At 49.5% G+C, this 16,591-nt stretch overlaps 1 protein-coding gene across 1 annotated transcript in view; it reads right to left on the reverse strand.

Moving 5' to 3' along the window:
* Positions 1 to 16,591, reverse strand: part of USP20 (ubiquitin specific peptidase 20) — a 556,910-nt gene that overhangs the window by 405,493 nt on the left and 134,826 nt on the right. Inside the window, exon 9 of the mRNA XM_086924837.1 lies at positions 10,289 to 10,367. Coding sequence (XP_086780963.1) covers positions 10,289 to 10,367 — 79 coding nt within the window. The remainder of the gene's footprint in view (positions 1 to 10,288; positions 10,368 to 16,591) is intronic.

A 16,591-nucleotide genomic window follows, 5' to 3' on the forward strand; every position in this document is an offset into this window, starting at 1 on the left:
CACCAAGGACCCCAGCACCGCCAAAACTAACCTTCACGAAGGAATGAAAGAAGTCGCCGAATGGATGAAACAAAGCCGACTGAAACTGAACTCAGACAAAACAGAGGTCCTCATCCTAGGTAATTCCCCCTCTGCATGGGACAACTCCTGGTGGCCAGAAGCCTTCGGAAATGCACCCACCCCGACAGACCACGCACGGAACCTTGGCGTCATCCTGGATTCTTCACTCTCAATGAACAGACAAGTCAGCGCCGTATCGTCTTCCTGCTTTAACATTCTTCGCATGCTCAGAAAAACATTTCGCTGGATCCCCACCGAAACAAGGAAAACAGTCACCCATGCTCTGGTCACGAGCCGACTGGACTACGGAAACACCCTCTACGCAGGTACCACCGCTAAACTCCAGAATAAACTACAACGAATCCAAAACGCCTGAGCCAGGCTCATATTAGACATCCCACGCAACGAACACATCTCTGGTCACCTTAAAGATCTCCACTGGCTACCCGTCAATAAGAGGATTACTTTCCGACTGCTCACCCACGCACACAAATCACTCTACGACATCGGACCAGACTGCCTCAACTCTCGACTGTCCTTCTACAACCCCTCCCGCCAACTCCGCTCTTCCAGCCAAGCCTTCGCCACTGTACCTCGCATCAACAAGACCACCATGGGAGGCAGATCCTTCTCTTACCTGGCTGCCAAAACCTGGAACTCACTCCCCGCTTACCTTCGCCTCACCCAGAATCACCTAGCGTTCAGAAAGCAGCTTAAAACGTGGATATTTGACAAATAATCATCCCCCCCTTCCTAAGCGCCTTGAAACCCTCTGGGTATGTAGTGCGCTATATAAATTTTATGACTTGACTTGACTTGACTATCACATCCGAGGCTTTGCCCCCTTGAGTTCCCCTGGCATAAATGTTATATAAGACCGTGTTATGGCCATCGGCCCAGGTGAACACAATTGGGAGTAGGTCACAGTTGCAAACAAGCCTCTGCTTGATGGTACATTGTATGGATTGTCGTACCCAAATAGTTAGACCCCGCGAGGGCCGCCCTTTAGTATTCTTTTTCGCAGGGACAAAGAAATTTAAGAAGCCCTGCCGAAAAACAGGTGCCACTGCCCAAGTTTCCTGCAGCATAATAACATCATGGCAATCAATAAACTCACACCATTCGGGGGTTTCTAGTTTATGGTGGATTCCCGCCAAATTCCAGGAAATAAGTTTAAGACTAGCTTTCGTCTGAGTAGTCCGCTCTTGTAATGATGCACCCTGCTTAAGATGGAACAAGGGGAATGAAGGACTACTTTCCCCATTACATACAGTGGTGTGGGTATTTGGTGGCAAATGCTCTACTATACTAGGGGAATCTTCCCTGGGACCAAATGTCTTACCATCACTATAATTTGTTTCTAAGAGCTTTATAGAGACATCGTTTCCACTTTCTTGAAGCTCTGCAACATTATTCTTTTCTATGCTCATCCGCACTTCCAGTCAATCACACTCATTAAGACCAGAAAGGGCCGAGAATCTATTTTCTATCGGGATTCCCCAATTATTCCTTATATCAAGGGTTTTGGCTTTTTTTAGTACAGGGTTCCATTTAGTTTTCAACATTGTTGGGTTTAGAGTGTTCCCTTTTTTCATGTAAAAGAAATCCAGTGTTCGTGGCACTATTTCAGTTGATCTACGCTGGGGGGGTATATATTCGCTAGAATGTTTGGCAACACTTCTGGATCAGAAAGGTGTAACACCACACAATCCCCCTTAAATTTTTTAGTGCCACCCCCGATCCATTCAACTCTTCTAGCTTTAACTACTTCTTGTGCCAACTGGTCCCTGCCTCCCGGGGTAAAAGCCATATTCCTTGATAACCAATGGAGTGATTTATTTATCAGGGAAGGGATGTTCTCAACTTGCCCTGGTTCCAACTGGGGGACATTTGCCAAGACCAATATTAAGGGAGATGCCTCTACAATTAATTCTACAGGCCCCTTCTCTAAATTAAAATCTACCCTTCTGTCCCTTTGACTCAGCCCTTCATAATCCCCTTTGTTGATATCTAGATCCCTCGGGCCCCCCCTCCCTAGATCAGTGCTCTCCATGGAGATCAGGGGAGTATTTTCAAGTAGTTCTAACCTGGGGGCAGTTTGGGTATTTTTCAATTCAACTATAAGTGTTTTCGGCGTTGGAATATTCGCTTTTTCTTCTATTGATTTTTGCAGAAGACCCCCCAGCCTATTCACCTCTTCCGTGAGCTGGTCTATTTTACTTAGGAGCGGCTTGGTTATAGTTTTGATCTTGTTATCTAAGGCATTTAACAACTTCTTGAATTGATCTTCATCCAAGTGTACCTTCCCTCCAGTAGTTCCCCTTGTATCATCTCCACTATTTTCCAGGGGGGATGCATCAGGACGCTTTTTGCATGATCTGAGACCGCCCCGTTTAGATATGCTCTTCTCCCCTCCTTTCACTACTCTTGGTGCTGGGACCGGTGCAGGGCCCTCCTCTTCTAGGAGTATTATTTCTTCGTCAAGTGTACTCTCGGGAACTGAGTCGGTAATGGCTACTAAAAGCTGGGTCAGTGAATTGTTCTCCGGGGTCTGGAACACCTCATTACTAATATCAAGAGCAGGAGTAGGTAAAGGTGTATTGTCAAAAGGCAATTCAGGTGAGAGGCTCAGCCCCAATGATGATCTCCTGTCGTTATTGATTTTGGCAACTTTCTGGACCATATAATTGTCTATGGTATTGAGGGGGGCAATCGATTTTGCTTTAGACATGTTGGAAGGCAACTTTTTCGATTAGCGTCTATATAAATCCGTGTAATGTTAAACGCTGGGAGGTATCACAGCCACTTACAGTTATTTTTGGGAGATAATGACTTACTTGAAGGATTTGGTCAGAGGTCAGGGCCCAGTCCCTGTCTCTTCCTGCCAATGAGGGCCGTAGAGGGCTCGCCCTTTGCCCGGGCTTAGCCCGGCGCGTCCCGCGCGCGTCCTCGCTGGACGAGGGACCTGCCGGAGCTTTATGCGCCGCCTGGCGCGCTGGTGGATGTCGTCGACGCCTCCCCCTGGAGGGTGCTGGGAGGTGGAGTCCAACCGGCGGAGCCAAGCCCGGCCGGTCGGTAGTTCAAACAGAATGGCGGAGCCATGCCCGGCCGCTGCACAGACAGGTGCGTTTCCTCGTTCTCAGGGCGCCACACGAGCAGGTTATCCGGGTGCAGGGTGTTGTGGAAGACAGGGGACTCGGCCCCTGCCGGAGCTTTATGCGCCGCCTGGCGCGCTGGTGGATGTCGTCGACGCCTCCCCCTGGAGGCTGCTGGGAGGTGGAGTCCAACCGGCGGAGCCAAGCCCGGCCGGTCGGTAGTTCAAACAGAATGGCGGAGCCAAGCCCAGGCGCTGCACAGACAGGTGCGTTTCCTCGTTCTCAGGGCGCCACACGAGCAGGTTATCAGGGTGCAGGGTGTTGTGGAAGACAGGGGACTCGGCCCCTGCCGGAGCTTTATGCGCCGCCTGGCGCGCTGGTGGATGTCGGCGACGCCTCCCCCTGGAGGCTGCTGGGAGGTGGAGTCCAACCGGCGGAGCCAAGCCCGGCCGGTCGGTAGTTCAAACAGAATGGCGGAGCCAAGCCCGGCCGCTGCACACACAGGTGCGTTTCCTCGTTCTCAGGGCGCCACACGAGCAGGTTATCCGGGTGCAGGGTGTTGTGGAAGACAGGGAACTCGGCCCCTGCTGGAGCTTTATGTGCCGCCTGGCGCGCTGGTGGATGTCGTCGACGCCTCCCCCTGGAGGCTGCTGGGAGGTGGAGTCCAACTGGCAGAGCCAAGCCCGGCCGGTCGGTAGTTCAAACAGAATGGCGGAGCCAAGCCCGGCCGCTGCACACACAGGTGCGTTTCCTCGTTCTCAGGGCGCCACACGAGCAGGGTATCCGGGTGCAGGGTGTTGTGGAAGACAGGGGACTCGGCCCCTGCCGGAGCTTTATGCGCCGCCTGGCGCGCTGGTGGATGTCGTCGACGCCTCCCCCTGAAAGCTGCTGGGAGGTGGAGTCCAACCGGCGGAGCCAAGCCCGGCCGGTCGGTAGTTCAAACAGAATGGCGGAGCCAAGCCCGGCCGCTGCACAGACAGGTGCGTTTCCTCGTTCTCAGGGCGCCACACGAGCAGGTTATCCGGGTGCAGGGTGTTGTGGAAGACAGGGGACTCGGCCCCTGCCGGAGCTTTATGCGCCGCCTGGCGCGCTGGTGGATGTCGTCGACGCCTCCCCCTGGAGGCTGCTGGGAGGTGGAGTCCAACCGGCGGAGCCAAGCCCGGCCGGTCGGTAGTTCGAACAGAATGGCGGAGCCAAGCCCGGCCGCTGCACAGACAGGTGCGTTTCCTCGTTCTCAGGGCGCCACACAAGCAGGTTATCCGGGTGCAGGGTGTTGTGGAAGACAGGGAACTCAGCCCCTGCCGGAGTTTTATGCGCCACCTGGCGCGCTGGTGGAGGTCGTCGACGCCTCCCCCTGGAGGCTGCTGGGAGGTGGAGTCCAACCGGCGGAGCCAAGCCCGGCCGGTCGGTAGTTCAAACAGAATGGCGGAGCCAAGCCCGGCCGCTGCACAGACAGGTGCGTTTCCTCGTTCTCAGGGCGCCACACGAGCAGGTTATCCGGGTGCAGGGTGTTGTGGAAGACCATGGCAGCTTTTTGGTCATACCAGTGCTTCTGCAGCTCCTGGATGGCCTCAAGATTCTTGGATGCCTTGTCCATATACTCAGCCATTCTGGACCTTAGACCAAGCACACAGTCCACAATGTCTTGTTTGGGTTCTTGGAGAGGCCTCTCCCAACCCTCTTTCACAAGACAAAGTGGTCCCCTTACAGGGTGGCCAAACAGAACCTCAAAGAGGGAAAACCCCACTCCCTTCTGAGGCACCTCCCTATAAGCGAAAAGCAGGCATGGCAACAGGACATCCCATCTCCTTTTGAGTTTTTCAGGAAGTCCAATGATCATACCTTTCAATGTCTTGTTGAACCTCTCAACAAGACCATTGGTTTGTGGGTGGTATGGGGTAGTGAACTTGTACTGCACCCCACACTCCTTCCACACGTATTTCGGGTAAGCAGACATGAAGTTGGAACCGCTGTCTGAAACCACCTCCTTAGGAAACCCTACCCTGATGAACACAACCCGGAGGGCCTTTGGCAACTGCAGGAGATGTAGTAACCCCAATGGGAATTGCTTCGGGGTACCTAGTAGCATGATCCACTACTACTAGAATAAACTTGTTCCCCGAGGCGGTTCAAGTGGACCCACAATGTCCACACCTACCCTTTCAAAGGGTACCCCCACCCCTGTCCGTGGTATCAGGGGGGCCTTTGGTTTGCCACCTGTCTTGTCACTGGCCTGACTGGTAACACAGGAGCTCACAGGCTCCTTCACCTTTTGGTTCATCTGGGGCCAGTAGAAGTAGCTAACTAGCCTTTCCCACGTTTTGGTCTGCCCCAGATGTCCAGCTAGGGGGATGTCATGAGCTAAAGTTAGGAGTATCTCCCTGTACTTCTGTGGCACTACCACCCTCCTGGTAGCTCCAGGCTTGGGGTTTCTAGCCTCAGCATACAGTAATCCCTCTTCCCAATAAGCTCTGTGGGTACCACTGACATCTCCCTGTGCTTCTGAAACAGCTTGCTGCCTCAGGCTTTCAAGAGGGGGGCAGTCTCGCTGACCCTGGCACAGCTCTTCCCTTGTGGTTGCCCCTAGGTCCAGGAGTCCAACCTGGTAAGGATCATTCTCCATGGGCTCAGTTCCCTCTAGGGTTTCCAAGTCCTCTCCCTGAGGAGAAGGGTCCTGAGAAGCTTGCTGTGAGAAGCTGGTCCCCCAGTCCTCTTGCTTTTTCTCTTGGTTGGTTGGGCCATACTTTCAGGCTCCACACCAACTTGTTCACCCCTCTTTTTGCTCTGTGCTCTGGTTTGCACAAACACCAGTCTAGGGATACCCAGCATGGCTGCATGGGTTACTTGCTCAACCTCAGCCCAGGGTGAGGTTTCCAGATCATTTCCAAGCAGACAGTCAGGTGGCAATTGTGAGGAGACCACTACCAGTTTCAGGACAGTAACTTCCCCCCAACCTAATGTCACCATAGCCATAGGGCGTTGGGTGGTAATGCTGTCAGCAATGGTGTCGGGGTAAGTTTTCCCAAACAAGTATTGCTCTGGGGAAACCAGCATTTCCTTCACCATAGTGATACGGGCACCTGTATCCCTCAGGGCTTCTACTCTAGTTCCATTAATGGAGGGGTATTCCATATACTTTTTACAGCTGGGTGGCCAACCAGCTCGAATCACAAGAATTTGTCATGACATGCAAGATTCTTCTCCAGTGCCAGGACATCAGATGTACCACTCCCAGTGGGAATGACAGCATTGTTAATGGTTAAAGATGTTATTAATAAGACCACACACTTCAACCTGATAGCCAAGATTCCTGCAGCTCCCATGCTGGCAGCAATGTTCATTAAAGAAGTTGTCAGGTTACAAGGACTGCCTCACCTCATCATTATGAACATGGGGTCGCAGATTATCGCCAGGTTTGGAGATCACGAATTAAACAGTTTAGGGTATTGCACTTTCTGTCTACAAGTTATCATCCTCAGATAGATGAGCAGATTGAGTAATTGAATCAGACTCAAAAAAAAGTTAAGATGTTTCCTGATGCACCATACATAATAGGGGGTAAAAAGGATTCCTTTTGCAGAATTTTCTGATAACACCCTGGAAAAATGGAGAGTACCCTAAAGATTCTCCATTTTTCTGTTCCTCAAGCTACCACCTGTACATTTGGCCACCTGGGTTTCCCTCTCACCAGTCCTTTCTGTTCAAGTCTTACTAAAAGACATCCATAGAATTTAGGAATAAATCTTTGTATGTACACTTACGCCAGAGGATTATAAACATGTTTGCTCTGAGCCCCCAAAGCAAAATGCTTCAAAACCACACCACCCTCCAAATTGTGATGGTAAGTGAGCAAGGAAGAGCGGAGCGTAGGAGGTATGCAATAATTTCATATGAACCTATTCTTTAGCTCACAATTCACACTAAAAGTGATTTTTATATAAAAGAGCAAATATGTAGACCAAAAACAGAAACTGACCAAAAAAAACACTACTCCTCATGATAGCTGCAGCCCTAAGTAGCAGGCTGTCTCCTCTACCTCCTTTACCCCTTCCCCACCATACCTGGCCATCACTCTTGAAACAGACTGTCCCTTTTTTCTTTTTTTTTTATTGGGAATATAGGTGCAGTTACAAGAATAGAAAACATTATTGAATTAATCCGGACATAAAAACAACAATTCTTAGATGTCAGGCTCAATACAGATATACAGTCAATAGATAATACAGCTATACATAAATACTCAGACAGCAAATAAAACAGGACCAAATTCATCTTATTTACAATTCAGAATAGTAGGATCTTAAAAAGATTTGCCTGGAGATAAAAGCCCATAAAAAGAACAATTTCGTCTAGACTGTTACAACTTAGACTGCCTCCAGTCAGTGACAGGGGCCCAGAACCTTCTTCCAAAGTCCTGTGTTTTTAATCCCTTTTGTTCATACAGGCAGGACTCAATATTATGAATTCCAAGCAACCTAGAGAGCCACATTTGGCAGGACGGAGCCGCAACATCCTTCCATCCTGCCAAGATTAGCAGCCTGAGCACAGCCACAGATATAAAAGTCAATGCTTCTTCCACTTTCCCCAGTTTTAAATTAGAATCCGTGCCCAAGATCATTAGAGTAGGGGATAGATCGATCTTATGACCTAGCAGCCCCTCCCAAAATTTTTCAATCTCGTTCTTAACTGGGGTTTAAGGTTTACAGTTAAAAAAACATATGCAATAGGTCTGCTTGACCATCCCCACACCTTGGACACGTGTCGTCAGCCCTGACCCCCCATGCAAATAATTTCGCTGGGGTATAGTACAGATTAAATACCGTTTTGTAATGCTGGGCCCTTAAGTTTGTGGCTCTAAAAATCTTTTTATTCAACAATAGGGCCTGGTCAACATCTATATCTGGATTTCCCAATTTTCTAGCCCAAGCTACCTCGGTCTTATTCACATCGTCTTGGATCTCTGAGATAAGGATGTTATACAGGATCCTAATTTTTTACACCCTCTAGTCAGTGCATCCAATAGGGGGCTAATAACGGGAGGTGGCGGTTTTGGTTTCTGAGCCTTCAATGAGCGTGCCAGTTGGGTTTAAACAAACCAATGGTTATCTGGGATTCCAAAACTATTTTGTAGAGCATCAAATCTTACTATCCCTTCTCCATCCATTTATTGCCACAACGTTTTAATGCCCAACCCTCCCCATACTTTGAAAGTCCTAGCTGCTTCTATTGCTGAGAGGAGGCTCGAGTTATAAATATTTAAATATGGATTGATTTTGGGGATGTTCCAGAACTTTCCACAGGCCTTCCAAACTCGCCAGACACCGTCAATCTTATACCTCGCCTTCTTGTAAAATCTGCGTTCAATTTCGCATAGCATTAAATCCAGCGCCTTTCTTCCTAACAATAACTCGAATATAGAAGGGGGACGCTCAATTTCTATGATTAAGTCATTATGATAAGTCTCTGGCTGAAAAAGCACAGTCATTTGAGTCAGACGACAGGTCCAATGGTACAATCTTACCTCTACCCCCCACCTCCCACTCTGTGAGGCGCACAGATCTAGTCTGTGCATGTGATGGAAGTGCAGTGTTTACGGCGAGGACGGCTAGGAATACCTTTCTAGTACCTAAAGACCAAAGAAACCCATGAAACAGACTGTCCCATTCAGGAAAAAAAGAGCCCTCAAATGTTGCCCCCTTCTTTGTGGCAATGGTGCCCTGTGCCCTAATGCTAGCATAGAAAATGAGACTCCATGCACCATCAAGACAAGAGTAGCAGGCGCAGGGCTGGAAGCCAGAAGGACACAAGTATCAGGGGAGGGCGGGAACCCAGAAAGACATGAGTAGCAGAGAGTGGGCGGGAAGCCAGAAGGATACGAGTAGCGGGGGAGGGCAGAAAGCCAGAAGGACACGAGTAGCAGGAAGAGGACGGGAAGCCAGAAGGAAACAAGCAGCAGGGGGAGGGAGGGAAGACAGAAGCACATGAGCACAAGGCGCAGGGCTGGAAGCCAGAAAGACATGAGTAGCAGGGAGAGGGAGGGACGACAGAAGCACATGAGCAGCAGGGGGAGGATGAGAAGCCAGAAGGACATGAATGGCAGGGGAGGGAGGGAAGACAGAAGGACATGAGTAGCAGGGGAGGGAGGGAAGACAGAAGGACATGAGTAGCAGAGAGCGAGCAGAAAGCCGGTAGGACATGAGTAGCAGGGGGAATGGGGGAGAAGCCAGTTGGACACGAGTAGCAAAGAGCGGGCAGAAAGCCGGTAGGACATGAGTAGCAGAGAGCGGGCAGAAAATTAGTAGGCCATGAGTAGAAGGGGAAAGAGACTCAAGAGGAACAAGAACACAAGCGGTCTGAATGGCTGTGAAAACCCCTAGAACTGGACAACGGCTTCTACTGCACTTCATGCCCCCTTGCCCCAGTGCACTTTTATCTTTGACAAAGATATGACTAATATAAGGGACCCCCGTCTTCAGTCCTGGCATCCAGGAGGCACTAGCTTCCGCTCCAAGAGGGCACACTTCAATTTAAGGATCCTTATTGTATGAATCACAACCACTACAATAATTATATTTAATTGAAAGATACAAATCATGTAGGATGGAACATTTAAACTACCCTATGGAGATATATGTGTATGACATCAATGCCAGTCTCCAGTGTGCTTTTGTGATATAGGTATGACATGGGCATAAGGCACATATGAGAAGGGAAGCAAAGCACACTCCAATGTTTGTACAAGAATTTAGAAAAAAAATGTCAAAAGAGTCTGGTATAGGAGTGCACAAACAACCAAGCAGTTAAGAGGATAAAACAAACAATAAACATGTGGTTGGTTGTAATGATAATCTTTATCACCACAACCTCAACATCCAAGTACTTCAAATAGACTCCAGTGTACCTTTACTTGGCCCTCACACTCCTCAAAGAAATTTCACAGAATCATAAAAGCATTCCCTTAAGCCAGGCTCACATGGATGAACACTGTGCCTTGACCGCATTTTTAACAAAGCAAGGCTATATGAAGTGCAAAGGTATAACAAAGTGGCACTGGACAATATGTAAAGTGGGGATGGAAAGAAGAAGTACGGATCTTTAGAAGAGAAAGGAACATCCCCACTCCAGCCATCTACCTGCTGTGAATAGCCTCGGAACATGGGGTTGACCAGCTTGATCCCGTGCGAGAGACTCGTAGGTACCACATAACTGGGCCTGCAAGAGAAAGTGATTCAAGAGTTGAATAGGTTGGTTATATAGAAGGTCACTGTACTCAGCCTACTCCAAGCAATCATCAGCTGAACTCAACGGGTACAGTCACTAAACATTTAAAGGGGTCCTGCAGCAAGGCATGCGACTTCCTATACAGACGGCTTAAAAAGAGAAAACAATAGTGGTCTGGAAAAGAGCTCTCGAATTAAGGTTCTAAAATAAAACTTGGAAAAACTAAGAAGTCAATAAAAAACAATTAAAACTTTTATAAAAACAATTTCCACCTCTTCAGTATTTGTTTGGGGAATTCAAGTGCATGCTGCATTTACTCTTGCTGTCAATGTGAGCGCAGATTATATCAGCTGGGGATATTTCAGGGTGAATGAAGGTGTGTGGGCACACACCCTAGTCTAACACTGATGACATCACTGTGCATCATCAAGTCACTGGCACTGCGCAGGCTCAGGTCCCAGAGTACGCCTCTGAGGATGTGTCTGCTAATCAGTCAGCAGGTGTGTAGGAATTGATCCCTATGTGTGACTGAGCACATTACCCTGGATGTTTCTTCTTTGCAAATTTGTAACAATATGCATGTTTAGGCCCCCAAATGTACTCCTTAGAATGTGGCTAGATCAGTGGTGATGTGCAGACATATCCCGGTAACAACATCACTGTATCCTTCCGTCAAGACTTACCAAGTACATGTACAGGGCCCAGGAGTGCACACTGAGCGTTTGTCTGGGCACATGGAGGTGAGCAGGCATGTATCCCAATGCATGACTCTCCAAACTCACTGTGCCATTTCCTTCACTGGTGCGCCTTGATGGCAGGGGTGGTGTGTACATTTAGGTCCCCCAGTGTGCCCTAGGTTTGTCTCTGGGTTAGTGCTTGTGTGCAAGGAGATATTCCTGAGTGCGACCCAGATATAATTGCGCCTTTTCCCTCACTGGTGTGCCTTGATGTTAGGGGTGGTGTGCACATGGAGGTACTCCAGTGTGCTCCTAAGTTTGTGTCTGGGTTTGTGCGTTTGTGCAGGGACACATTCCTGTGTGTGACCCAGACATCACTGTGCCTTTTGAGCCGCTGCTGTGTCACCAAGTCAACTGCAGCAATTCCCTCATCTTGGTGTCATTTTCGATCAGATACCTCATGGAAGCACTGCCTGTCTGGTATACAACAAAAATGTACTCAGTCTATTGGCACGCATCTAATATTCATGGTAACCCCATTGCACCACGTTTAGAGATCTATATGATGCAAAGTGTTCCCACTGAGTGTTATGGTGTGGGATTTGGGGCTACACTGACACCAAGAACCTGCAGAATCAGAAGAACAGGTTCTGTCATCGCATTCTCTCATTTTTAGAAACAAAGAATTGGGGATCGGGGCTTCACATAAACCTAAATAAATCTAAATTGGTCCCAATGGGAAGACTAGCGATGGGGCCAAGTGAGGAGTTGCCCGAGGTAGGACTGCCCTGGGTGACTGAAGGGATAACATATCTAGGGATCAAATTAGCAAATGCGTCCTCCTCTTACTTGAAGTCTAAACATAAGGACAGTCCTGGAGGGTCTACGTGGCTCTATAGAATTCTGGAGGGACTTGCCTCTGTCCCTAGTGGGAAAGATTGCAATTGTGAAATGATTATCCTTCCAGATTGTCTCTATACAATGCATAGTTCCCTTTAGAAAATCCCCACTCACTACTTTTGTATGTTAGATGGGCGGATGGTGACCTTTTATGGGGATTCAAATGTAAACGGCTAAGGTTCAGACATTACAGAGGGAGTGGGCTGGAGGCGGACTGGAGATGCCCCGCTTTGAGCTTTATTATATGGCATCCCAATTGTAACGTGCCGTTCACTGGCTGGATGATGCTGAGAACTGGGAAAAGCAACCCCTGAGGGGTACGTATGGAGACAGACTCCTGGCAAAGCTTTTGATGCTCGGGTCCAGCGTGCCTGTGGATGTCCCCCAGATTGTGCAACCTGTTGTCAGGATATGGGTAAGTGAGGTGGGCACCCTATGCCTTGGATATACCGATATTGGTGGTGAAACCATTCCGACAGATAGAGGACTCAATGTCGGTGCAGAGATGGCAAGAGGAGTGATTTCGCCACATGGGGGACCTTTATGACAATGGACAATTTCTTACAAGGGTGGAGGTCGAAGCTGCCTTTGACTTAGAGACAGACCAATTCATGCAATATGGGGAAATTTTGAGAGTTGCACGCAAGCTTTGGCCATCCATTCCTGCAGAACCCCTTGTACCAATGTTCTTCAAATTATGCTAATTAGGGTAAGGGGCCAGCACTTGATCTCACACCTGTTCCATGTGCTCTGGGATGATGACCCGGGGGAGCACCTACCCATCCAAGCAAAATGGGTGACTATACTTGGGGAGCCTCTGGCTACCCCAACCTGGTTGAAAATTCATGAGAGGGTTAGACCAGAATTGGAGAACACAGGAATACTGTGCAAAAGAAACACTACCAGAATGACAGACCACTACATTGCAACTGGGCATACCCCCAACGACCTAAAATTGGTAGTAATAGAAGTGAGAGCCGGCACAGAGGACAATCTACTACTAGAGAAGAAACAACGTTGGATTTACCGCCCGTCAACCCATAAAACCAGGCTGAATGATAATATCCCATGGAATGCGCTAAAAAACCGCTAACTATTTACCCACTACCAGTAAATATTGACAAATGGGACAGAACAAGGTTATATCACCATCTCTAGGGGCAACCTCACACCCCCAGCAACGGAATAGATCAACTACCAGTCTGCCGTAACAACAGATCTCATCCACTCTTCCTAACCTGTGCAGATGCAGGATCCTAAATCTGTGCGGGTAACTGACTAGTACCTGTCAAAATCACCCATAGTTCTCCCACGGGGTAATTACCAGCTCAGAAATATAATCATTATGTTATATCTTTTTTCTCAAATTTCACGGAACACATTACGCTAAAAATAATTGTTCAAACAATCCTCTACCACTACAAGGCAGAGTCCTTTCCCACTCTCTACCCTCTAAACCCCTGCCACACCCCGAGTGACTTACCCACGCCTACATGAGGCGTGACCCTGCCTCCGCGTGATGACACGGGCACTCTCAATTACGGAAGAGGTGGCAGGTGATCACATATATAAAGCGGATCCCCGGACAACATCTGACGCCAACGGAATTCCGATTCGCAGGCCACAACAGGTATGAGCAGAGGGCAGAGAACCTTGACGAAGTAAGTAGGGCCCCTGGGCCCACAACTCTGGATCAAAACTAAGGGTACCCTCTGAAATAGATTCCCTTCAGCTAAGTTTAACATTTTTCCTTTATGTCCTCAGCGTGTGACTACAGGTCCTGCCCCCGTGTGGGATTCATGATGTACATGGCAATTTAACAATAGTAAGTCACAAAACACCTTTTCTCTAAAAACCCCACCACTATAAACTGCTATGGCTGTTAAGCACAATAGCGCATATATCCTGGTAGCAAACGTAACACACGCACGGGTGACACTTTTTCATGGCCATTTGACCCGAAACACGATCAAATATGGCACCACGTGTGCTACACCAAGAGAACCAAATGTTCTCATCCTGAAGCAATTTATTTTCCATGTTTGTCTGCTTGTTTCTTGTCTGCCTTATTCCTTTTCAGGTTTTACAGCAGCACTAGGAAGAAACGATTTCCTTCCTTTTCCGCACCTTAGCACGTGCTGCACTTTTCACTATTTATGGGTAAGTAAATCACACTTGACCACCATGTTCTATATCACACACTATCACACAAGTCCTGAAGAAAGCCAGCACACTTTGGAGTATGGCTGAAACATGTAGTCCTATCCCCAGGATACCAGAGTCATAACAGTAAACTCTACACACCCGCCTGTTCATTTTTAACCCTGCCATAGGGCCCATCATCCAAAATTAATCTACAAGGGACCCTATAGACAGTTTTTTACATCACCTTTATCACATCACTTTGCACACACAAAATTCCTGCTCCGCTGTAATTCAGGCATCGTATCGCACCTGAGGTGCACTCGGCACCGTGGGTAGGACCAGATGATGAAGCATGCCACCAACTAGGTTGGTGGGTGAGGGTTTTCAATAAAACCGATTGGTTTCCCCCCACATAAACAACAAGCTTCAAGAGTGTAAGCCAGGAGGAGGAGCTTCGCGGGCGACCAAGATGGCCGCGTAAGCTCGGAGCTCCGTGGACTGTCCGATCCACCGCACCTATCCTGCCTGAAATCCTGGTCCACGTTGGTGGAATTGTAATGCTGGTGGCCTACTGAGGTGGGGACTGCAATCGGCTTCCGAATCGGTGAATCCTGAGCAGAGTTACGTCGAGCTGAACTCTGCTCCGTGACGGTGCCATTGTCCCTCCGGACTTCGTCACTTCGCACGATCGGACTGCGTAGTGCCCGCCTTCGTTGGTGAAGTAACTGCGCTCCTGCTTGAGCCTTCGGCACCCTGGTCTTGCCTTCTTGATCCGTCTGCCTCTCGGCTGTGGACCCAGATCTGTTGCCACCTCGCCTTTGTTCTCACGTACCCATCATGGCGGGCAGAGGTGATCCGGACAGGGCATCGAATAAAGGTGGTCGGGGCAAGTCGCAAACACAGAACAATCGCATGGAGCGATATGTGAATCTCAAGTCGCCACCTACATCTGGGGCCGTCTCTAAAGGGACCCCGTCGACTAGCCCGCCGGATGGATCGGACCCCACCCTCGTGGACATCATGGGTGCCATTACTAGCCTCCGTGCCGACATGCAGCAGCAGCACGAGACCCTGACTCATAAAGTGGACTCCATGGCTGTTGATATCACCCTTAGTAGGGCCGACTTGGGCAAGACCAACGAGCGTGTGAAGGCTCTCGACATCAAGACCGCCAGCCTAACCTCGGACGTTTCCGAGCTACAGACTGAGGTCCGCAACCTGCGGACGACCGCTGATCTATTCTCAAGGCGGCTGGAGGACTTTGAGGGGCGAGCCAGGCGGCAGAACGTCCGCATAGTAGGGGTACCGGAGGGATCCGAGAATGACGCAGCTGACCTATTTGTGGAGGACTTGTTAAGACTCATTTGGCGCCCTCGGGACTGAGTAATTTTTTCTCAGTGGAGCGTGCCCACCGTGTACCGGGGGGCCCGCCGAAAACGGGAGCGTCGCCGCGACCGATTGTGGCGCGCCTCCTCAACTTCAGAGACCGAGACGCGATCCTCCAAGCATCCAGATCGCATGGACCACTTCACTACCAAAATGCAGAGGTGCACTTTTATCCGGACTTCACCAGGATGGTGCAGCGTCAGCGCCTGAGCTACGCGGGGGTGAAGAGACGCCTCAGAGACTTGGGTCTCAAGTACTCCATGATGTTCCCTGCGAAACTCCGTGTGGAACACAAGGGACGTGCCCTCTTTTTTGACTATCCTGAAAATGTCAGTGAATGGCTGGACACTGTTTCGCCTGCGCGTGACGAGCATGAGGATGAAGTTGGAGGCGCCTCGGGCGGAGCGGAGCGGCAAGACTGAACTAGGAGCTGATGCTACCCCCGCCTCGAATGACCGCCGGACTGGTGTTTTGTTACTTAATGATCTCTCCTTCATTTACATGGTGGGTGGCGGGACGATTTCGCGGGGATTCCTTACTCCTCTGGGTCTTTCGTAGAGTAGTTAATGGGGCGACAGGCACACTGCTGGTTGGGGGGCTTTTTAGTCTATTGCAGGGGTGCAGGGTGGGGGGTTTGTTGGGTACAGTTATTCTGTGTGTTGTTTTTTCCTTTCTTTCTTTTGTGTGGCAATGGGACATTGGTGCTCCTGAACTGTTTTTGATGCGGGTGTCTTTGGGCTTTGGGTGGGGCGGGCAGTGGGGGGATTGGGGGTAGGATGTTAAGGATTCTCAGTTGGAATGTTAACGGGTTGGGTGACCGAATCAAGAGAGGGGTGGTGATACAACTGATTAAACGGCACATGCCAGATATTGTCCTTCTTCAGGAGACGCACTTGGTGGGCAACGCTTGTAAAGCTCTGAATCGTAAGGGTTACAAAATGGTGGCACACTCGGGGTTCTCTTCCGGCTCCCGGGGGGCGGGCATCCTCGTGCGCGCGTCCCTTCCCTTGGAGATAGAGACCACCTTGATTGATGACAGGGGGCGGTACGCCGCCGTGGCTGGTAGATGGGAAGGGCGTTCCCTCACGTTGTTTTCTGTGTATGTCC

This window comes from Lissotriton vulgaris, chromosome 5 (assembly GCF_964263255.1).
Source record: "Lissotriton vulgaris chromosome 5, aLisVul1.2, whole genome shotgun sequence".
NCBI classification, from domain to species: domain Eukaryota; kingdom Metazoa; phylum Chordata; class Amphibia; order Caudata; family Salamandridae; genus Lissotriton; species Lissotriton vulgaris.